Source organism: Elephas maximus, chromosome 4 (assembly GCF_024166365.1).
Source record: "Elephas maximus indicus isolate mEleMax1 chromosome 4, mEleMax1 primary haplotype, whole genome shotgun sequence".
In the NCBI taxonomy this organism is placed as follows: Eukaryota; Metazoa; Chordata; class Mammalia; order Proboscidea; family Elephantidae; genus Elephas; species Elephas maximus.
Genome location: NC_064822.1, coordinates 131,141,894 through 131,165,690, shown reverse-complemented (window position 1 = coordinate 131,165,690; position 23,797 = coordinate 131,141,894). Strand labels below are relative to the sequence as shown.

The window sequence follows — 23,797 nt, the reverse complement described above, 5'->3', positions numbered from 1 at the left end:
AACATATATGTATATGTGTATGTATGTGTAAACATCCACTCAAGCAACATCTGACTGCATATATGTCCGTGGTCCCATAAGGTTATAATAAAAGCAAAGAAAAAAAAACAAACCTGTTCGCATCGAGTTGATTCTGATTCATACATAACAACCCTATAAGACAGAGTAGAACTGCCCCAATAGGGTTTCCAAAGATTAGCTGGTAGATTCAAACTACTGAACTTTTGGTTAGCAGCCATAGCTCTTAACCACTACGCCACCAGAGCCCCAGCATTATAATAGAGTTTAGAAATCCTGATCATAGTAATAATACAGTAATAATAATAATGTTTTGATGCACGTAGCAAAGTAGCACCCATTTGTTATTACCATTGTATGTACCTTGAATTTTTAATATAACAGGCTTTACAGGGGTTGGTTCTTAACTACAGGTTATACTTAAATCAGATGCTTGTAACCCAAGGACTGCCTTATATAATATGGTGTTCACACAATGCCCAAATCACATAATGTAATATTTCACAGAACGTATCACGGATGTTAAGTGACACATGACTGTATTAAAGTAATTAAATCCCAGAGACCTGGATAAATTCTAGAAAGAACAGGAGCAGAATGGGAGGCTTACCCACCCGCACTGGAGGCTTCTACTACAATACCGATGATCTATCCTTTGCTGGATTTCCATAATCTGAATAGAACTGATGGTTGTATCAATCCCTGAATTGAGAAGAAAAAGAGAAAAGGAAGTAAACTCTTCGGGGCTGGGGGTGGGGGGGGGGGTGGGAGGGAGTTGTGCTTCATCACAGTTATCAAACTGTAGAATGAGAAATAAGAGTTTCCTAGATAAATGGATTCCATTTTGCATTCAAACTGGAAAAAGGAGGAGGAGAAGAGGAGAAGCCTTTTTTGTTACAGAAAGTTTTAAGAAAACTAATAAAAATTCAGGTCCCAATAAACAACCACATAATATCCAAAAGAATTGCTGGACCATGAAAGTTCAACTAAATCGAACTTTAATGAAAATGGAGGATGTAGTGTGAAATCTAATCTAGACACAGAAAGCTTTTAAAAATCAGAAAACAAACTAAAAAAAACAGAACAGAAGATGAGGACAGGGGACTCAAAATAAATGATGACAAACCATGGAGATCAACTACAACTTGTCTGATAGCGAGTGGCGATTTCCAATGCCTCATTGTTAGTTTGGCTGGCATCAATTACAAAGCTTAAATTCATTGGTGTGCGTAAGTGTGTGCATGTGTATCTGTGTGCATGTGAGCACGTGTGTGTGTGTATGAATGTGTGTGTGCACAGAGCCTTTGTCCCTGTTTCTCACTCCAGTAATGCTTTTATACTTCATTATTACTCTACCTGGCCTCACACACTAGGCCCAAGTATACAGTCACTTCGACATAAACTTACGGTCACTTCCCCAGTCAGGGCTGGTCTGTGCATTTCTTGCCAGGGATGTTTTCCTTCTATCTTCTGAGGAGGAAAAAGTTTGTCAGTCTTTAAAGCTTATTCAGGATGAGAAGAACCCAATGTGGTACCCTAGTTTGTCACTCTGAGCTAATCATTTCCCCACCCTTTCTCTCTCCCATCTTTTGACTCATTCAATCCCTGCCCCTCATTACAGAAAAAAAAAAAAAAAAACCTGTTGCAATCGAGTCAATTCTGACTCATGATTCCGACTCATAGTGGCCCTTAAAGGACAGAGCAGAACTGCCCACACGGTTTCCAAGGAGGAGCATCTGGTGGATTCAAACTGCTGACTTTTCGGTTAGCAGCTGAACTCTTAACTACTGCACCTTCAGGGCTCCAAAAGCCATCCAAAATCATACCGCCGAGGCTAACAGCTTCCTCCCTTCTGACACTATAGCATTTATTATGGAAATGAACTATGAGGTGATCAACCAGTGATACACTTGTCACTATTCAAAGTGCATATTATCTGTGTAATTACTTCACCTTTCATGTATTTTGCCCTTTCTTGACAACTCCAGAGTAGGAACCCTCAATTAACCTTCTTTGAATCCTCTGTAGCTCCTGGCATAGTGTCTTACTCATATTACGGAAACCGTTTTACTTTGACTAATGATGGTTTTCTTATCTAGTTTGTGAATGAGAAGTATCGTTAACCCAAACTATTTGGAAAGAAATTCTCCCATCAAGTCTACGTGGGTTCTTTTCTAGGCACCTTAGTGTTACTATCTTAACATTATACATAGTAATGGAAAAAAAATGGAAATAAGGCATCAGAGAATCCGTGATGGGGGACTCTCTAACTCCTGAGGCAGCCCATTCTGCAGCTGGGCAGCTCTGAATACCAGGTTTTCCTTTTATTGAGCCAGCATTCACCTTCTTGTTGATCCCATTTTGATCCAGTTCTACCTCTTGAGTGAGTACAACAGGCCCCAAAGGCAACCTCTCTGCCCAACCCAAACCTTACTCATATAAAGCTGCTGAGGGGCAAAGAGATACTTACTAACCACATTTCTTTTCCGAAGTGAAAACAAAAGTCATTTAAAATATAGCATTTAGAAAGCAAGAAGGAGAAAGAAACAATAACATGCATGCCTGGGATCTGATTTCTGAACTATTCCTGGAGATCCAAGGGACAGGCAAGGAGACAGAACTGTCTATTTTAATAATTCCTTTAGAATTGAGTCCAAGTCCCACCAAGTACTGCTTAGTGTCAAGTGTATATTGGTCCCTGTTAGTTTCCCAACCCTGCCTACTTCCATTGTATCCCTGCAGTTTGATGAACCCTGTTAAAATAGAGAATTTGGTTCAAGAATAGCAGAGAAAGTGGGTAAAAACTAAGAAAAATAAGAGCAAGACTATCTCTGTGGTAAAATAATGAAATAACATTTTCCACACAAACAAAGCTGGGGGTCTCTGAAGATTGGCAAAACTTATAAACTGAGTCTGAGTGCCTTCCTAATTGTTTAACAACCCGAATATGAAATGTTGGAGAAAACTCTATGGGGCCTACGCATTCTTTCACTGAAGGATAATAATGATAATTACAACTACTACTCATTGATCACCTACTATTTATTAAACACTATTCTGAGGAGCCATGGTGGTGCAGTGGTTAAAGCACACACCTGCTAACCAAAAGGTTGGCAGTTTGAACCCACCAGATATTTTGCAGGAGAAAGACCTAGCTATCTGCTCCAGTAAAGATACAGCCTCGGAAACCCTATGGGACTGTGGACTCAATGGGAGCAGGTTTGGTTCTGTTTATTCTGAGTGCCTTACACCAGTCCTAGGAGGGAGGTCATCCTTACTTTAAAAACAAACAAACAAAAAAAACAAACCCATTGCTATCAAGTCAATTTCCAACTTATAGCGACCTCTAGGACAGAGTAGAACTGCCCCTTAGGGTTTCCAAGGAGTAGCTGGTGGACTTGAACCACTGACCTTTTGGTTAGCAACTTTAGCTGTTAAGCACTATGGCTGCCTAAGAAACTGAGGGGTAATTCTGTGAGTAAGGAATAGAAGAAGAATTCCAATCCAAACAATCTGATTCCAGGGTCCACACTTTCGCTTTCCTGGAAATGTATGAAATGTGATTCATGCAGGAAAAAAAGTGAGCTCAAAGTCTAAGGTGAGTCCCATCCACAACCAGCAGAATAAAGGAATTCAATCACTGGGGTGGGGCCAGAGCAGGCTGGTGGGGAAGGAAGATGGGGGAGTGGCTGTGCCCCTTATAATTCCACAGAGGCTTTTTAAAGTAGTTCTGAAAAATGTAACCATTCAAATGAGTGTTGTCAAAGCTATATAAATATATATATATATTCTTTTAAGTGGATAGTGACAGCAATCATTCAGTGAGTTCCTAAACAAACCTAACAAAAGAATTAAAAAATTTTTGCCATCTTTTTCTTTTTTTGCAGATTTAGATCTAGGTTCAAGTTTCTGTCTTAAATTTCAGTATGGAAAGCAAAAGCAGCAGTGCACATTACTTGGGGACGATCACTCTTAGTACCTCTGTCCTAGTTAGTGCTTTTCACAGTCAGGTGGCAGGGCTTGTTTACTTGACTGCTCACCTGGCTGTGAGCTCCTTGACTAAGGCGTCTTGTTCACTGTTGTATTCCCAGGTAACGCAGTACCAGGCTCACTGCAGGTGTTCAGTAAATATTTATGGAAGAGAAGCAGGGAAAGAGGAAGGAAGGGAAGAAGGAAGGTCAATCACATAACCTCTAGTAAAATGCTTCCTCTTATGTATGTGCTCAGGGTGAAAACTCCCAGTGTGTGCAGAAGGGAAGCTGGGCTCCTTCAACTTATTAGCAAATAGGAGGGAGTGGTATAGAATTTGAAGGCAGACAAGTTTCCTTAGCATCCTGCTTAATGTGATGCTTTCTGTTCAGGAGAGTGGGATCTTGACATATGAGGATTTTCTAGAAAATTGAGTATTTCTTTCCCTCAACAGTAAATATATGCGCTGCCTAAAAGGCTCCCAGATTTCTTGGATTCCAGCAATTCTAATAATTTTCAAGCTCCATGTCTCCTGCTATTAGTTTTGCTTATGATAGCTCCCACACAAGACTGTAAATTTACAGGGCAAAGGAGATACTTAAAAAAAAACCAGTGCCGTCAATGTCAATTCCGACTCCTAGCAACCCTATAAGACAGAGTAGAACTGCCCCATAGGGTTTCCATGGAGCAGCTGGTGGACTCAAACTGCCAACCTTTTGGTTAGCAGCCTAGCTCTTAACCACTGCGCCACCAGGGCTCCACAAAGATGTTAAGAGAAGGGAAACCAGAACCTCTCTATCCTGTCTAGTTTCTTCCCCCACCTTTTGCTCTACTTTCCCTGTGAACTTGCAGGAAAGGGGCTCATTTTAAATTCTGGCTATAGAAGTACAGATTTGTCTCATTTTCACAGGACCATGTTTTCAGGTTCCTGGAGACACAGACCATAGACTAGGGTCGGTATGGGTCGGAATTGACTTGACAGCAGCGTTTTTTGTTGTTTTTTTTTTTTTTTTTTTGAGACACGGAACCTTATAAATAGAGCTGAGTATCTGATGCAATAAAGTATTTTTTTAACGGTAATAAAATGGTGAGTTTGAGGATGTAAAATTAATCTTGAAGATTAGAATTATGAAAATGGCTTTTCAAAATCAGGTTTTGAGAACTAACAATTTTTAAATCTCCTATAAAATGCCCCCAATTTGTCACTGCTCTGGAGCAAGCCCATTTAATTCTGAAAGGCTGATTATTGGAAAACCATAAATTCTCTTGTGGTCATACAAGGGTAGCTCTCATTTTACAAATGCCTCTCAGCAATATTCACTACAAAGTTAATAACGCATTCCCAGTGGGTTTCATTGTAAAGTTGGGGGTATATTTCACAACTGGGGGGGAGGAGACTGTAAAAACTAAATTAGAAGATTCTGATGAGGAGAGCTCCGCAAAAATATCCAACCAAAACATATATTGTCATGGTAAAAGGTACATATCGCACTACTTGTAAAACTGTGTTGATGGCTAGGTTCCAATACAGGGTCTTGGCTAACTTTCTCTTCCCCTGATTAAACCAGACTAATGCCAAGAAGACGTCATTGAGTCCCACTAATCAGTGGCTGAGTCATTTAACATAGGGGACATTTTCTTTTGGCCATTTTGTTCTCCTGAGAGTTCTGGTTTTCAAAGTAAAATGAGCGTGAATTCCTGATGCCCTTTTGTTTTGTGACATATTTTTTTAAATCTTCACCAACTCACAATCTGAAGAATTCCATAGATTTTTGTCCTCCCACAGGTTCTTTACTTTTTAATACCTAAGTCTGCTGTGTACTTAAATCTTTATTGGTTCTATGGATTAAAATCTAATCCATCTCATTCAGTCAGTTGTTTAGAGTAAAATCTCAATATTCCATAATGCACTTTCTACTTTGTGATTAGTCTTACCCAAACTTTTTATTAAGTGTGGGGGAAAAAATAACCTTTCTGAAAGATACTTTACACAGATTTACAAGATCAACTTAGGCCCAAAAGAGAATAAGGACTTCTGCTCAGCATGTAATAAAAATTTAAAAAATACTTATTTTACCTGTAGTGTTACTCCTCGGGGAGAAGACATATAAACATGTTTGGGGCTTGATAAGCTATATTACTCTGTATCACACTGAGAGCTTTCCTAAGTTTTTTGTTTTTAATCCTTGAATTTCCTTTTTTATATTTATTCCTTATTTTTAAATTGGTCTATAATGACTCAGAAACATCGGGCTAAAATAGTTGCCTGGGTTTCCTGTCTTTTGGATTTAGGAACCCTGGTGTTATACATCATCATGAGTCAGAATCGACTCGACACCAGTGGGTCGGTTGGTGTTATACAGTGCCCTGGACAGAGGGGAAGGGTGGATCAGCAGAATAAAAGTGCCTACCCTCAGACTCCCCCAGAAATACCCCACACTGAGTTGGAATAGACTTGACGGCACTGGTCTGGGTTTTTAGGGACCTCTCAATGGCTGGGAGCAGACCTGGGGGATGAAGGAGCTGTCATGGAGTGGAGAATTTCTGCATCTTCTAGAATTGATCCCTGGTACATGAACACCCCATGCTCAAATAAGTGAAGGCAGGATGGTAGAAGGAACCCAGATCCAACTTTGCTACTAACTCACTGCAGGAACCTAAACAAGGGCCTGGCCCCCATTTTATCGGATGTACAATGTTAGTATAAATAAGAGGTTCTCCTGACTTTGGAACCTTGGGTGACTGCATAAAGGAGTCTGTAGTATTCTCTCTGGACTTGAAAAGCAACATCCCTGTCATGGATTTGTACTATTTTTCAAATGTTGCTGTTAATAAAAATAATTTACTTAAAACCTTAGTGGAATATATAGTTACATTCTCCCTTTATGTGTTTTCTATTAAATAATTGTAAAAGTGTGTTAATAATGGATTCTCAGGGTCAAGAAGTTGGGGTGCTACTGGTCTAGCAGCTCTCTGACATTTTATGACTTTAAATCCCCAATAATTTTCAGGCTTACTGAAGGTAAAAGTGAATAGAACATTTAAGTCCATTCCATTTTTTTCCACTTGAAAGAGGGACAAGGGAACTACTTTCTCAGTGTACAAGGGAGCCTGGTAAAGCAGAAGCTAAATTTCATTTTTAGCCAGAGAAGCTACTAGTTCTGTCTAGGTAGACATACTAGGCACCCTGGAGCAGATCTGCTTTCTTCAGGAGTCACTTCAGTACCTCTCATAGAAGCATAAGATCCACAGTCACTCATGTTCCAGAGAAGAGAGTCACAGACCTTAACATGATTTTTGATGAGGGTTGCCTTTCCCAATATTCCCTTGATGTGAAGAGCTGCTGGCACAGCAGTACATTTGCTCAAGGGTCAAGAAACCTCTTGAAGGGGAACCAGATTGGACCATGACCCCTTTCTATTCAGGATCCAACGTCATCAGCACATCTGTTTCAGGTGTGATGGTCTTTTCCAAGGGCTGGTTTCAGGAAAGGACTCCAAGTGTCCCTAAGTTGGACTCCCAAGGCAAGAAAAGGATTTATCAGCCTCCAGGTTCCATGGGCTTTTGCAAGGGATGAAGGCTTTGGGGGAAGTTTTGTGATACTACAAGATTTTTTCAGATTAAATAATATTAAGAGCATGATGTCAAACAAATTCTTCAAACTGAACCTATATTCTCACCCTATAGTGAGTCATCTGTTCCCAACTTCAATCTAGAACTGCCTTCATGAGAAAAAGAGTACAAACATTGTTTCTTCCAGGTGTGGGGAAAAACTTCTCTGTGCTTCAGCTTTCTCATTGGAAAAAATGGGGGTAAGAATAGTGCCTATCTTATGGCTTGTGAGGGTTAGATGACTTATTCACATAAACTACTTATGACAGCGCCTCACATATAGTAATACCCCATTACATGAAGATAATGATGTGATGATAATAGTACTGATGACTTATAAAAGGTATTTATTGAAGACTGGAATATGGAATAATATGAAAAGGAAATAGAAATTACGTATCAGCCCCAAAAAACTTTTACTACTGACCATATTCTCTGTGTCAGTCATTAGGGCTGCTTACAAATATTCTGGTTCATTTTCTTACACCACATGTTAAGAGTCCACTTCTCCACTTATTTTAAAATTATACAGACCAGTGTGGCTTGCTTTGGCCAATAAAGCATGAGCAGAAATGACATGTATTATACACACAGGCAGAAGCTTTAAGAGCCAGTGTATCATTTGCCTCATTTGTTTACCACTGCTAGAGATTGTGGAAATATGTATTGAGATGGAGCCTCCATCAGTTGAATCCCGAATGACACGATGAGCAGAAGCCCTGTTTTGATCCATCTTTGATATACAGAGTGCGGGAGAAGTAAATTTTTACCACGTTAAGCCACTGTGGTTTGAGGGTTATTATCGTTACTACACCATTCTAACAGACAAGCTACATTGTCATGACTAGGTGCCATCGAATCAGTTCCGACTCACAATGACCCTATGTACAGCAGAATGAAACACTGCCCAGTCCTGTGCCATCCTCACAGTTATTGTTACGCTTGAGCGCGTTGTTGTAGCTGCTTTGTCAAACCATATTGTCAAGGATCTTCCTCTTTTTTGCTAATGCTCTACCAAGCATGATGTCCTTCTCCAGGGACTGGTTCCTCCTGAGAACATTTCCAAAGTACGAGAGATGAAGTCTCACCATCCTTGCTTCTCAGGAGCACTCTGGCTGTACTTCTTTCAAGACAGATTTATTTGTTCTTCTGGCAGTCCATGGTATGTTCAATATTCTTCACCCACACCATAATTCAAAGGCATCAATTCTTCTTCAGTCTTCATTGTCCCGTTTTTGCACGCATATGATGTGATTGAAAACACCACGGCTTGGGCCAGGCGCACCTTAGTGTTCAAGGTGACATCTTGCTTTTTAACACTTTAGAGGTCTTTTGCAGCAGATTTGCCTAATGCAATGTGTTGCTATTTCTTGACTGTTATTTCCATGGGTGTTGACTGTGGATCCAAGTAAAATGAAATCCTTGACAACTTCAATCTTTTCTCTATTTATCATGCTGTTGCTTATTGGTCCAGTTGTGAGGATTTTTGTTCTCTTTATGTTGAGGTGTCATCCATACTGAAGGCTGTGATCTGATCTTCATCAGTAAGTGCTTTAAGATCACTTCACTTTCAGCAAGCAAGGCTATGTCACCTGCATATTACAGGTCGTTAATTAGTCTTCCTTCAATCCCGTTGCCATACCAACATGCATTTATTGTTATTATTAGTATCACTATCATTATTATTTTAGACACTCATTAATATGTATGTAAGGGGCTTTCTGAAAACAATAATGAATTAGTATATAATTGAATATATTGTATTTGATCTTATACAGATAATTAAAGTTTTAGGCCTTGATCAAGTTTCTGTAATTAATTTTCTACCAAAAAAATTCTGTTACTTACAAAAAAAAAATCTCTGTGTGGTGTGTGTGTGTGTGTGTGTGTGTGTGTGTGTGTCCCTAGGAGGAAGAGGAAGATATTCTGAAAATGAAATGCCAACCCAGTGTTTTTCACTAACTTAAAGCTTACCTTGAGCTCCTCAAAGTTTCCGAAGTTGCTTACATCTCACCCTGATTAGTTGGGGCAGAGAGCCCAGATAGCACATCGTTTTTTAAGTTCTAAGCAAGCCAAAATATCTACCCACATGCACATAATTATTGTACTTGTACCAGTATTACTGTCTTTGTTGGCAACAGACAAATGAGACCCTTTTACTTGGTGAAAATTATAAGGATTTGAATCAACCGAAATTCATCACTGGACAGGGAACTCAATATTATAGATGATTACCAGTTGGTGTCTTTGTGTTCTTAAAGATTTTGTCACCCTAAATAGGAAAGCAGAACCATTATCTGGAATCATTAACAGACTATCCAGTAAACATGGACGTGGAAAAAAACTCAAGTTCAGATCCCTAGCTGATTTTCTTTGAACATCCTTTACCTGCCCATGGCCTCTGACGGAGTTCCTTCTCCTGCTCAGATTGTCTTTGCACAGGACTTGAAAAGGCTCTTCTGATTCCCCAGATGGGGCAGCAGTAAGTCTTCTGACATGGCAGGACCTCACAGAAAGTTATTTCCGGTACTTGGAGGTAGGGCTGTGTGGTTGCCAGGGACGTATTAAGTGCTGCAAGGCATTGGGCAGAGGGGAGGGAAGCAACAAGGTTAACCAGAAAGGCTGGTTTCTTCTGTTGACAATTCACATGAAACCAGGCTGAATTTGAGGGTGAGGAATGTGAAGGCCTTACCTGAGGGGGAGGCCGCGGGTGACAGAGCTGGCTCCTGAGAGCTTGTGATATTGCTGAAGGAAGAGAACAAGTGATTAATGAAGGAGGCCTTTTAAGCATCCTTCTCCCCAATGGAAAACAAGACCTGAACTCTCACCTTGGAAGGAGATTTGGGGCACATTGATCTTGATCTTTCAAGCTAAGTATGTAAAGGGAGACTATTGTCAAGGCACTGTTTAAAAAAAAAAAAAAAAGGCATTATGTGGCAGATTTGACTCCAGACATATCTCACACATAGGATGTGCTCTAACAGGCCACACGGATGGGAGAGAAGGGGGTGGGGAAATCATGGCTAATAGAAGAACCACGGAAACCAGCACAGTTATGCCTTCTGCCCTGGTGAGAGAAAGCCTTGAGCTTCCTGGAGCTCAGAGGCTCCTGGAGTACTCCAAGCTGATGGATTTTTCCACAGAGCAGCCCCCTGGCCCTGGCAAGTGTCTGTCACTAGTGGAAGATTACAAGGGGAAGCATGTGGATAGCTGGAGGCAGCCCTCTGCTCCTTGCAGGAAAAAGTCAGGGCAAAGTTCACATCCCACTGATGGAGGTCATCTGCACCGTCACATTCTGAGATGAAAGGATTAGTCAGCTGCTGATGCCAAACCCTTCGGCCACTTCTCTGACATCTTCCTGCTGCCTGTCCTTTCAGAGCACAATGCAACAAATTGGGCAGCGGAAGGAAAAGACATGCATAAAGGATCCTGTTCCACACTACGTGACTTCAAAAGAACAAGTGTATCTCCCCTCCTCCCCACTCAATTATCAAAACATGTATATCCAAAAGGAAGCTCTCCTTAAAGGTGCTGAGCTTTAGGAAGCTATTCCCAACAATGCTCACTAGTCTAAGCAGTTAGCATTCTCCTCGTTTGGGGGTGCCTCTCACAAGAAAGTCTGTCTGATGACTTTACAGTCACACTTTGTGCTGGACTTGAAACAGCGTTCATTACCTAACTTGATTTCTTGCCAGCTTGACTTCGCACCTTGTTCCACGTGATTTCATTGTCTATCAAAGGTGATGGATTTACCACTATTTCACACCTAGGCAGGGAACTCAATACTATAGATGGCTGCCAGTTTGTACATTTGTATTTGTGTTTTTAAAGATTTTGCCACCCCAAATAGGAGAGCAGAACCATTATCTGGAATCATTAAGTATACACAAAGAAATGTGTTGCATGTTTGAATTCCATTCATAAAGAAAGGATTGCCAAAGTGCTCTCAGCAATAACTTGTTACTGCCCAGCAGGCACAACCCCATCTAGGAAAAGTGGTGCTGAGCCCCAAAGATGTTGTCAGACAGAATTTGTAGTGTTGCCCTAGCAACTACTTGCTGTGGTTCAATCTCCCTTACGTTGTTCTCCAGGTCCTTCCACTCTCTACCTTACCATCATAAGTAATACTTAACTACTACTCCTCATTTGTCTCTGTTATCTGCCTTAATACATAGCCCAGGGACTTGCCAGGGCCATAGAATGAAATAGATATCTGCTGTCTTCATTGAGGGAAAATTCTCTGGTTTTGGAGGGTAGTGCAGCACCAGGCAGTGTTTCGTTCTCTTGTACATAGGGTCGCTATGAGTCAGAAGTGACTCGATGGCACCTAACAACAATGAAGGATACACCACAGGCCAGAAACAAGATAATAAGCCTAATACGTCCATGTATGGCATTGGACAGTCAACAATTTTAGGATTCATAAGATCTGATAAGCCCATTCAAAAGCAGCATCTTTACCTCAGAATTGGCCTTTCCCATTGGATTTTCCTGGACTCGGCATCTCTAGACAACACTAAGTATGCCTGCCAAAGGTAGGTGCTTGCACTCTCCTGAGTTGGGAACTCCATCAGGGAAAGACAAGTGCACTTAGAGTGAGAAAAGTATCAAGGCTTCTGTGAGAATTCTGTGTAGTGGTGTGATACTTGGGTGAGTGTCCCACAGTGGGCAGTAGCAAGTCAAAAATGGAAATGCTAAAGAAAGACAAGAGTACAGAGAGACCGCCACTGTCTCCTATAGCTGGGAAGCTGCTTTAGATCAAGGAACCAGAAGCACCTTCGGAAAGTAGCTTGCTTTGTCTTTGAGAATGATTGTCTCCCCTGAGACAGGGCCCAGAAGCCAGTCTTTCTCACACCAACAAAGCAGTTTTTGAGGGATAAGTACATTTCTCACCATGTGAATGGTTAGATTACAAACAAGAAAGGAGTATTCAAATGTCTGGAGAGCACAGGCAAGAGCAGGAGGCCCAAAGCGGCACAGGTTGACCAGGACTCAAAGGCAGAGGGGGCATCACTGCAACAGCTGAAGCCTAAAGACCAGAGGCCAGAGAAAGATTCCTGCAACCTAGAAAGAGATTACTCCCACCACCCAGGGGAGGAAGGATGGCTGGACAAAAGTCACCTAATACTTCCACAGCAAACACTGTACTTGCTTAACTACTTAGTAAATTTGACTTCAGTTTTATCTTACTGTACATTTTAGGATAATGTCATAATACCTTTGGTGTAAGATCTTCACTGAAGAATCCAAAAAGAATTCTAATAAATAGGGTAGAGGGAATTGCCTACTTACTCCATTCCCACAAGAAGACAGAAAGGAGACCAAAGAATTTGAGAAAGTCATTTGCAAGACTGAGAAAGACATACACACACAAGTGAAATATACAGTGAACTGCTAAGAAGATATCAGTTGACTGAAGAAAATTCTCCATGTTTAAGAAAGCCTCCTTCATTCCATATTTAAGTGCAGAAAGTCTGTGTTTTTTCCTTCAAACTGAGTTCAAAAAGGGCTCTCTCATCTCTAAGCTAAATAGGTCAGTCCCTGGTTTAAAGGGCTTCTTCTCTTCAAAGTAAATAAAAGGTCAGGCCCCAGTTCATACGTGAGAAAAGCAAAGATAGGAAGAAAAAAGAAACTTGACATAGCATAATATTGAAGTTTTTCTTACCAAAATGCCATCACAGCAATTAGAGCTATAACCAAGGTCTGGAAAACCCAGTTAGGACACGACTGTTTTTTTCCTGAAAAATAAACCTACAAAAATGTTCAGTAATGAGCAGTGATAAATCAGAAACACTAACAGAAAGAAAGAAGCCCGAAGAATTGCAGTGACCTTTCCTGCTCCCTTGGGATGGTGGGCGTGCTCTCCTCAAAGGACATTTCCCTCCTCCTCTCTGCTTCTCTGAAGATGACTTTTTTTCAAAGCCTACCTCAAGTCACTCCTTTTCCTTGATACTCCTGGCTATAATAGTCTCTCTTTTCTTCAAAATCCTGCAGGACAAATTGTCTATGCCACTTATTTGGCATTTGTTCTTGCAGTCTATGAGCTTATCACCCTACCAGCCCTAACAATGTCAGAACCCAAGTGTTCATCTTTTTTAAAAGGATTCTTTTGAAAATCAAAAGGTCCTCAAGACATGAAGGAATAAATTCCAGTGGAAGAATTTCAGGCTTTCTGATGAAGTGTGGGAAAGGTATTTGTGGCATGAAATCCTACTAAGCACTTGTTAAATCATATACATCAACATCCAATTCTACCACCCATTTATAAGGACAGTTCTGGGCCTATGTCTTATTTATTGTTGTATCCAGTCAATAAATATTTATTGACCACTACTATTTTTTTTTATTTACAACATTATAGGGGATATAAAAATAAGTAAATTACAGTCTCTAGCAAGTGCATGTGGCAAACCCTTAAGACTGATACAAACTGGTATAGAAACTTATACATGGGGTATGGGACAAGAGCTACATGATAGATCGGTGGGGAACCGGTAGGGAATCCAGCTGAAGAGATGGGCAGAGGTTTCCTGACCACTTGAATAAGGGGACACATGAAAGCAGCTCACATGTTTCACACACAGTGGGTGCTTGTTAACTACGTGGTTCCCTTGTAATGTATTAGGGAGTATTATGTTTGCTTCCTCTTAGGGGTACAGGGTAGAGCTATGCTTTTGGTCAGAAGGGTCTTGGAGGAGGATGGTACTTAAGAAATAGCTTTAAACTGATCTTTGGTTGAATTTCTTGGGCTGGATATCTGACTAAAGAAACAGTTCTTCAATGAAATATTGCGGGGAAAATTAACCACACCCTTTTAAGCAAGTACACAGAACCTTAGGGCTATTGTAATGGAGTCCTCCAGAAGTGCAGCTGGAAGCCACTCAATACCACGAAGTGAACCGTTTATACCATCCCTACAACTCACTGGAACTGTTCTGTAGAAGTCCTAAAAGTGGCTTCACAGAAAAGGAACTCAATAAAATTTGTTGAATTGTTTGGAATTCAATAATATAGTCACAGGAGAAGCACTTCTCCCTCCAACTTATCCCCCACAGCTGCCAGATTATTTTAAATCTCCACACTTTTGCTCAAAATCCTTCAACCTAGAATAGGGAAATGGTCTAACCAAGACCCAGAGTCAGACTTTGAGTTGAGCCCTGAACAAGTCACCTGAACATTAAACATTATTGATTCTAATTTTCATCATCAATAAAATAGGAATAATAAAATAATACCTGCCTACCTTTCACAGTTATTGGGTGTATCCAATTAACAGTTTAATGGTTCTCAAATTCAGGTATGCATGAAAATTACTATGTTGTAATTCTGTTATATAGAAAACCTAAATGCCCTGGGAAATTCTGATTCAATAGGTTTATTTGGGGTGGGGTGGGAGCTGGGAACCTGTAAGTGATAGGATACTGAAAAGTATTTATCAGTATACATTCCTTCCCCCTTCCTCTCCTTCTCCACATATTCAGTAAATTCTTACTTGAACTGTGAGGGCTTTTCTACCTCACTCCAACACCTACACATAGCAGATATCACTCACCTACCTCTTATAGGGTAGAGAGACGGAGGGAAAAAACAGGAATCCTATGGACTAGATGAGAGCTAGATCAGGAAACCTCAATGTTCCTTTACAACAAGCATCATCTGGGCCAGTGTTGGGAGCTGTGTGGAAGTCCAGGCAGGGCCAAGCCATTCTTCTTACCATCTGATAAGGTCACTAACTGCCCACAGCCTGCTCTCTTACTCAAAAGCTCTCCCCACCCAACCAACCTTGGAGGCTCCTAGGAACAGAGGACACCTGGGGGTTGGTCATGGTATGTAAGGGAAAGTCAACATTAAGGAAATAGGAAGCAAAACATTCCTATTACTTGTACTTTATCAAGCTCCCTGATTCTGATATACACCACACCACAGTACGAGAACCACCGAAATAGAGGGTTTGAAAATAATAGTAACTTATACAGCACTTGAGAAGCCCTGGTGGCACAGTGGTTAAGCGCTTGGCTGCTAACCAAAAGATTGGCAGTTTGAACCCACCAGCAGAAGGAAGATGTGGCAGTCTGATTCTGTAAATACTTATAGCCTTGGAGCCCTACAAGACAATTCTACTCTGTCCTATAGTGTTGCTATGAGTCAGAATGGACTCAATGGCGGGGGGTTGAGGTTTTGGTTTGGTATAATTGTGAGGATGGCGCAGGACGAAGCAGTGTTTCATTCTGTTGTACATAGGGTCTCTATGAGTCGGAACCAACTTGAAGGCACCTAACAACAACAACAACATGCAGCACTTACATACCATGCACTCTTCTGAGTGCTTCACATATACTAATGTATTTAATCCTCATAGTAATCCTCAACAACCCTATGAGGCAAGTACCGTTATCATCCCTACTTTAGAGATGGAGAAAATGAGGCACAGAGAGATTAAGTTCCTTACCCAAAATCACATACCTAATAAGTCACAGAGCCAGGATTTGAACCAAAACAATTTGCTCAGGAGTCAATGTTCTTAACTACAATGCTATGCTGCCCCCTTTTTCTGTCTGTAAAAAAAGGAAACACTATACAATATATATATTACTATGATTAATCAAAAAGTCTTCACGGCTTACCAAATAAACTCCATAGCTTGGTGGTCCAGGAGAATCTGGGCCTAACCTATATTCTCAGCCTATCTTCCGCTATCCGCCCCACTCATTTCCCACCCAATCCTTCAATGAAGCCCGGTGAGGCTTCCAAACCTGTGCTTATGTCATTCATCTGAAACCTCTCCCGAAGCTGCCATGACTGTCTAGCCAATGGCTCCCCTAATACTCCTGCAGCACTCTGAGCCTCAGCAGCTCTAATCACATCCAGCTTCATACAACAGTTGTTTCCTTCTGCTCTGCGCCGGCTACCTTTTAATTCCTTTGGAGAAGGTACTACATCTGACTCATCTTTATCTGCCTCCTACAGGTCCAGAACAGTCACTACAAGAGGTCTCTGGATTGAATGAGTGTTCTTTAATACCCACGTAAATCCCCAACTCTGTCCACACCCCAGTCTCCCACCCCATTCACCACATGCCCAAGACACTGAACCACTTAGTGTTTTTAATTTAATTTGTAAGTCTTCAGGAATATTTTCAGTCTACGCTCTCCATACATGCATTTATTTTACAGATATTTCCTGAGTACCTACTCTGTGCTAGTCCCTGGAAATGCAGAGTGAGGAAGGCCGACCCAGTATCTGCTCTAGTTAAGATGCTCAAGTACTGCAAAAGAGAATCTTTCGGCACAGCTACAGAGGTTGCAGGTGGCCTTACAGTACATATCAGGGCTGCCACTGACGCAGATACTATTCCCTCGATCCCACTGGGAACTCGTTAGTACAAAGGGCACCTTCACTACACAACATTTTTAGTCTTTCGTGTTTGTTGAGCACCCTATCTGCCAAGCACTGTGCTATCAGCAATCTTTGGAAGGTAAAAAAAAAAAAAAAAAAAATTGGCATGTAGTAGATAACATCAATATCTTCATTTTTCAGTGCAATTAAGTATCTTGTCCAAGTATACTTATGTTTATAGGTATACTGAGAAGCTTATCAGCAGCACTTTACTAGTTTTCAACACAGAAGAATTCTGAACTCTTTTTGAATCAAAGCCAACTGGGGTAGTGACCCAAACATCGGTCAGCCCTTAAAAAAAAAAAGCCCTTAACAGGGTATCAATTAAGATCATGATTGTCTTCACCTGGGAAGGGCCTCCTTGCTGGAACACTAGCGGGCCAGAGGGAGCGAGTGGCATATCACAGCTCAGGAGCCCTGGTGGTGCAGTGGTTAAAGCCCCAGCCAAAAGGTTGGTGATTTGAACCCACCAGCTGCTCTGCGAGAGAAAGATGTGGCACTCTGCTTCCCTTGGAAAACCTATGGGGCAGTTCTGCTCTGTCCTTCAGGGTCACTATGAGTTGGAGTTGACTCATTGGCAGTGCGTTATATACTGCAGCTAGCAAGAAAGTATTGCAGCTTCACCTCAATCCCTGTCTTCACTGACTGGCACTAACCTGCAATGGAGACGGGTCTCACTTTAAGTTAATAAATGATTAACCTTGACATTTGTGCTGCAAATGTTATCCTAATTGATAACTTGCCAACTCACAGCTATTTTTTAGTTACGTAGCAGTTATCGTACACTTTGGACATGTTATCAGAAGGGACTAGTCCCAGGAGAAGGACATCATGCTTGGTAAAGTAGCTGATCAGCAAAAAAGAGGAAGACCCTCAACAAAACGGATTGACACAGTGGCTGCAACAATAGGCTCAAGCATAACAATTGTGAGGATGGTGCAGGACCAGGGAGTGTTTCCTTCTGTTGTACATAGGGTCGCTAGGTGTGGGAACTGACTCGATGGCACCTAATGACAACAACAAAGTTATCTTTATTCATTAATAAAACTATCACATTTTAACCTTTGCAAGCAAGTGGATATCTCAATCTCCATATACGGTACTAAATATCAAAGGGAAAAAGGGATTTGAGGATTAGCTGAAGTCCCTCTGGGGTTTTCCGAAGCCAAAGACAAGGGATTCAGTAGAGTCAAGGCATGTACACAGACCTTGCAGCCCAGTGCCATAGGCATGAAGAGGCTGATGAGTTTCACCTGATGAGGACAATATAAACAAAAGCTGACGGAATAATATTTGTGAAATGGGTGTGTTCCATACTTATTTCAACCAACTCATAGAGACCCCATGGGTGTCAGAGTTGAGCTGTGCTCCATAGGGTTTTCAATGACCGATTGTTCAGAAGTAGATCACCAGGCATTTCTTCCTAGGTACTTCTGGGTGGGTTCAAACTTCCAACGTTTTGCAACACCAAGGGACTCCTAAAAACCTGCTAGTATCTGTTAAAGAGACTGTATTTAAACACCTGAAATGCACAGGATATAAACTAGGGAATCTACCAACAAATAAAGGGAAAAATTATTCTTGATCCATTTCTCTAAAGATTCGTGTGTGTGTGTGTGTGTGTGTGTGTATAGAAAATATCATGTGTACATTATAATTTCAAGTCCATTTACCTTGTTGGGTGTTTTTGGAACGGCCCTTCTTGGGGAAGATACACTAGCAGCTCTGCTAAATTTGCTTTTTAAAAAGAGAGAGAAAATTGATTACAATTCAAATGCCTCTTCAGGCTTTATAGGACAAAGGCCCAGGCTGTCACTAAGGCAGCAGTATGGCTTTCTTTTGCATTACAGTGGTGTCATTTAAAAAAGGAAAAATCAAGGTAATTGACAGTTCATTTCATGGAAAAGAATTCTAGTAAGCATAAAAGAACGCATTAAACATTACATTTATCTTTTTCTCAAAACTAAACCCCAGGAAATATGCATTTATCTCTTTAAGTAATAATTTAAAAAGAAAAAATGGTTTTTTTCCCTGACAACTAAACATGGTTTTCTAAATTTATAAATGGTCACCTCTCCTCGTTAAAGGAGAAGCCACCCTTTTGCTAAAATTTTAACAATTGCTATTAAGCAGATGTCTCATGTTTTACGTAGCTAAAAAAAAAAAAACGGAAACCCTGCTAGTGTAGTGGTTTTGTGCTACGGCTGCTAATCGAAGAGTCGGCAGTCAAATCCACCAGGCGCTCCTTGGAAACTCTCTGGGGCAGTTCTACTCTGTCCTATAGGGTCGCTATGAGTCGGAATCGACTCGACAGCACGAGGTTTGGTTTTTTTTTTTTTTTTTTGGTTAGTAAAAAAAAGGAAAATTATCACGTAAGACAGCTGTGTTCCAAAACATTCTAAAAAGGAGAATAAGAACTACATTATGAGAAAGTAACGGGTACCGCTTAATCAAAAAGATCATTTACGTTAATCTAGCTCTGAAAACATCCCACTCTGTCCTTTTCCCAAATCTTTATGGCAATCCTGAATATACCTGATTGAGCTTGCTTCACTGACCGAGGACTTCAAACTACTGAGCCGCTTTAGCCTGGCCAGCTTCCTGTTCCATATTTCTAACTCTTCTATTCTTTCTTCAAGGTTGTTGGTTAGTTTGCAGAGCTGCTTCACTGCACCTACATTTTCCATAAAGATCTGGTCCTAAAAGGGAAAATAATACAGACTGTAGAAATTTGTAGAAATTTACAATTTGAGACCGCCAGGGAACTGTCCATAGCCCATTCAAATCGGTTGGAACACACCATTAAAAATGCTTATATACACACACACACCCTCAAGTTCATTCAGGATAAATCTGGGGAGCTTTGAAACTTAAAGTGGGCTTGCTGAACTGCTGGCTGTGTTGTAAAACTGCTTATGTTCAATTTGCAATAAAATGAAAATATGTCCTTGTAACCCAAGGCAGAGAATGGAGTTGAAGGGCATTGTCAAGCTTGGAATCTGAAGATTGATTTTCAATGGCCATTATGCATAAAAAGAAAGTCAGAACAGACTTCTGAATGTTGATTTGTGTGTTCATCCCTAAATCCCCACATGACTCCAGCTCTCCCTGGTAAAATGCATATCAGACTGCTCAGGTGAAGGAGAGAGGAATGAAGACCTGGGCTTTTCTCTGGGCTCTGACACCTGCTAGATGTGAGACCCCAAGTAAAACATAACAACCTCTTTGGGCTTCCATTTCTTCATCTATAAATGAGAGGATAATTCCTGAGGAGCTTGTTTTTGCTTTAACATCCCACGTGCTATTGTGGACAATTTATATTTTAGCCTAATTTCCAAACAAGATACAAAAAATAAAACAACACTTAATATGCCCATGTTAGGAAGAGCAAGAAAGGCGGGGCCAACCAAAGCCAGAAAGATCTTGCCGCCCTCTCCCCACCTACACATTTACTGATAATATGAACATGTGCATCTATCCCCCAGCCTTAAAAGAAACCCCAAAAAGCTTTCATCAGCTCCCACCCCAAGCCCCCATGACCTCTCCTCCATTTCCCCCTCTCTGCTTATAAGCTCTTCAAAATCCCTGGCACTCTCTGGGCCTCATGTTGTCGTTGTCCGATGCCATCAAGTCAATTTTCGATTCGTAGCAACCTGATGTGACATAGTAGAATTGCCCCAAAGGATTTTCTAGCCTGTAGTCTTCAGGGGACCAGATCGTCAGTTCTTTCTCCCCCAGAGCCACTGGATGGGTTTGAACTGCCAACCTTTTGGTTAGCAGCCAAGTACTTAACAGTTGGGCCACCAGAGCTTTTTCTGGGCCTCGTACTGGTCCAGGGAGAGCTGAAGGCCAAAAGAGAAACACTGTCTGTTTTGTGATTGGGGGTCAAATTCAGGACTGTGTGTCTTGCGATTCTCATCAAGCAAACCAAAGCTTTAATGGTTTCAAACATCGTAAAATCACTCAGAAAGGACCCGAAAGATGAAAATTGTGGATTTAAGGCTGAATTTATGTAATTTAAAGACAGATGTATCTCGTGAAACATTGGAAGACTTATTTAAAGTCTTAGAACAGCCACACAGACCTAATGACGCCCCCTGAGCATGCCGCACTCTCCTATGTCTGAGTCTTTATTCACATAGTTACCACTTATAAAAATGCCTTTCATCAAAGCCAATTCAAACCCCGTTTTACCTAGGAAGACTTCTCAGAGGCCGCTGTTGTGGTAAGTGCCTGTCTTCCTGCTTAGACTGTGAATTTGAAGAGGGCAGTGATTATGTTGATTTATCTGTGTATCTTACCAACAATAGTACATTGCTTTGCCCCTAGTAAACGCTTAAAAAGAACGTACTAACTGAATCAAAAGGTGTTATGAGTTAGCAGTTTAAGAAAGCAGAAAGCTTTTGTACAGTAAGGAGTTTTACTTTACCCAAAGAATTTGGTCTTTGTGCCGGGTTCATGGGAGATGCACTCTAAAACCTTGAATTTCCCCAGTGATTGAAGTGTCTTTGATGAAGCCTCCAGATCACACCTGAAGGTTTATGTTAATGAGGTTGAGGCTGGCCAGGCCAGAAAGACCCACTGCATGATATCAGCCAACCTCAGGGGGGAGGGATGATTCAATCAATCATACCTACAAAATGAAGCCCCAATAAAGGCTCTGGACACAGAAGTTCCATGGGCTTCCTGACTGGTGATACACATCAGTGCACATGGGAGGTAACACGTCCCTTTTTGAGACATGGGAGCCCCATATCCAGAGCCCTCCTAGACCTCACATTATACATCTCTTCATTTGCATCCTTTATGGTATAATAAAAATGCAACAGTAAGTGCAGTGCTTTCCACGTGTTCTGTGAGCTGTTCTATCGAATTATCAAACCCAAAGGAATAACAGAAGCCAGCAGGTCAGAAGTGAGGTGTCCCCGGGGAACCCCAAGCTTGTTGCTGGCAACCTGAGGGAGCAGTGGAAAAACCCCAAATTTGTGGCCAGCAGGTCAGAAGTGAGGATATCATGGGGTCTTGCAATCTTGTGCTAGAATCTGAGTTCTTCCACAGACTTGGCGGTCTGAAGGGCTGTGTCTCTTAACTTGTGAGGTTTGACCTGGGTTTGGGTGGTTAGGGTCAGAGGAAGAAGTGCTGAATGTGCAGGTGGTGTCAGAACAGAAGTGGAACAGAGGGGAACAGAACTGATAGTGAATTGAATTGATGCCCATAGCTTTCGTTTGAGAAAGCCAAGTGACTAAAAGCTTGATCTCTGAGGTCTACGCTTACTATACAGAAACTTATAGTAAGGAAAAGGGGGGGGGGGGCAGGGAACACTGTATTGGCTTCTCAAAAGTCAGCAGAAAACTCTAGATTTTTCCTGAAGTCTTGTCAGATATCCTTCAAAAATCTACCCAGAGAATGCAAACTGATAAAACCCTATGGAGTGGAATTTGGCAACATCTAGCAAAATTACATATATTTTTATCTTTGACTTGCCAGAACCCCTGGTGAAAATAAACACAATAATAACAAAAACAATACCCAGGCATATCCATAAACTACTCATTGAAGCACTACTTGTAACTGTAAAAGATTGAAATCAATCCAAATGTCCATCAACAGATTGTATGTTCACCTAGTGGCATACTAAACCCACTGCCATTGAGTCAATTCCAACTCGTAGTGACTCTATAGGACATTGTAGAACTGCCCTGTAGAGTTTTTAAGGAGCACCTGGCGGATTCGAACTGCTGACCTCTTGATTAACAGCCGTAGCACTTGACCACTATGCCACCAGGGTTTCCAGTGGCATACTGTGCAGCTGTAAATAGGAATGAGGAAGTCTAAGGTAAAGCATAAATAGAAAAAGCAGGTACAGAAAACTGTTTACAGTATGCTATCTTTTACCCAAGAAACACGGAGAATTCAAAAATATACACACTATTTTCTTATATTGGAAAAAAAAAAGGATAAACCGGAAACTAATTTTAAATGATTACACATAATAGGAAGGAACAAGGTGAGCAAAAGAGATAGAAGCTAGGCTACCTGAATGTACTTTGTTTTATAGTTTTGCCTCTGGAATAATGTAAATATTTTAAATAATGATTTAAAAAAAAAAAAAACTAAACCAAAATTAAAAAAAAATACCTAAAGATAAAAAGGAAATTTAAACAAGTGAACCTAATTGGTTATTGAGTTTCTGGTTTAACCTTGCAGACAGGATTTATTTTAAATGACTTTAAAAATTCAAAACACAGTAATTTAACTGCCCATCCCTAGGGGGATATAGCATAAAGACCAAAATAAACAAATGAACAAACCAACCAAAAAACCTGCAAAGAAATTAAACTTTTCAATAATACTGTTAGCGATAATACATAATTATGTTCAACAGTGTTATGAACCAAGAACTTCAGCATTTAAGAAAAGTAGTATAAAGCAAAAAAAATTAAGTAAAGCTTAAGTTTGAATTAGAAATATTAATATGAATTATTGATGTACTTTATTCTTTTTTTTTTAATTTTGCTAGCTATGTCTAGCAAAATTCAAAAAGAAAAAAATAAGCTATGTCCACTAAAAAAGACTGGAAAAAAATCCCAACCTACTATCAATGAGTAGCCCTCATTGTATTCTTTAAATATCATTCCACATTGAAAGGAACCAGGAATCCTGGGAGACCTAGTAATTCCAGGTTTGGGCAAGATTGTATGAGATAAACCTGGAATATCTTAGAATACCAGAAAACAAGAAAGCTCTCAAAGACTAATTTCATTGTGTCAAAATGACTCTGGAGCTAACTGAAGAAGGTCCC

General features: G+C 40.7%; 1 protein-coding gene across 1 annotated transcript in view; it reads right to left on the bottom strand.

Moving 5' to 3' along the window:
• Positions 1–23,797, bottom strand: part of MYRFL (myelin regulatory factor like) — a 136,160-nt gene that overhangs the window by 6,930 nt on the left and 105,433 nt on the right. Inside the window, exons 13-20 of the mRNA XM_049884964.1 lie at positions 19,531–19,694; positions 18,669–18,732; positions 13,265–13,350; positions 10,428–10,502; positions 10,292–10,344; positions 9,988–10,170; positions 1,426–1,488; positions 633–720 (exon numbers count right to left, since the gene is read on the bottom strand). Coding sequence (XP_049740921.1) covers positions 633–720; positions 1,426–1,488; positions 9,988–10,170; positions 10,292–10,344; positions 10,428–10,502; positions 13,265–13,350; positions 18,669–18,732; positions 19,531–19,694 — 776 coding nt within the window. The remainder of the gene's footprint in view (positions 1–632; positions 721–1,425; positions 1,489–9,987; positions 10,171–10,291; positions 10,345–10,427; positions 10,503–13,264; positions 13,351–18,668; positions 18,733–19,530; positions 19,695–23,797) is intronic.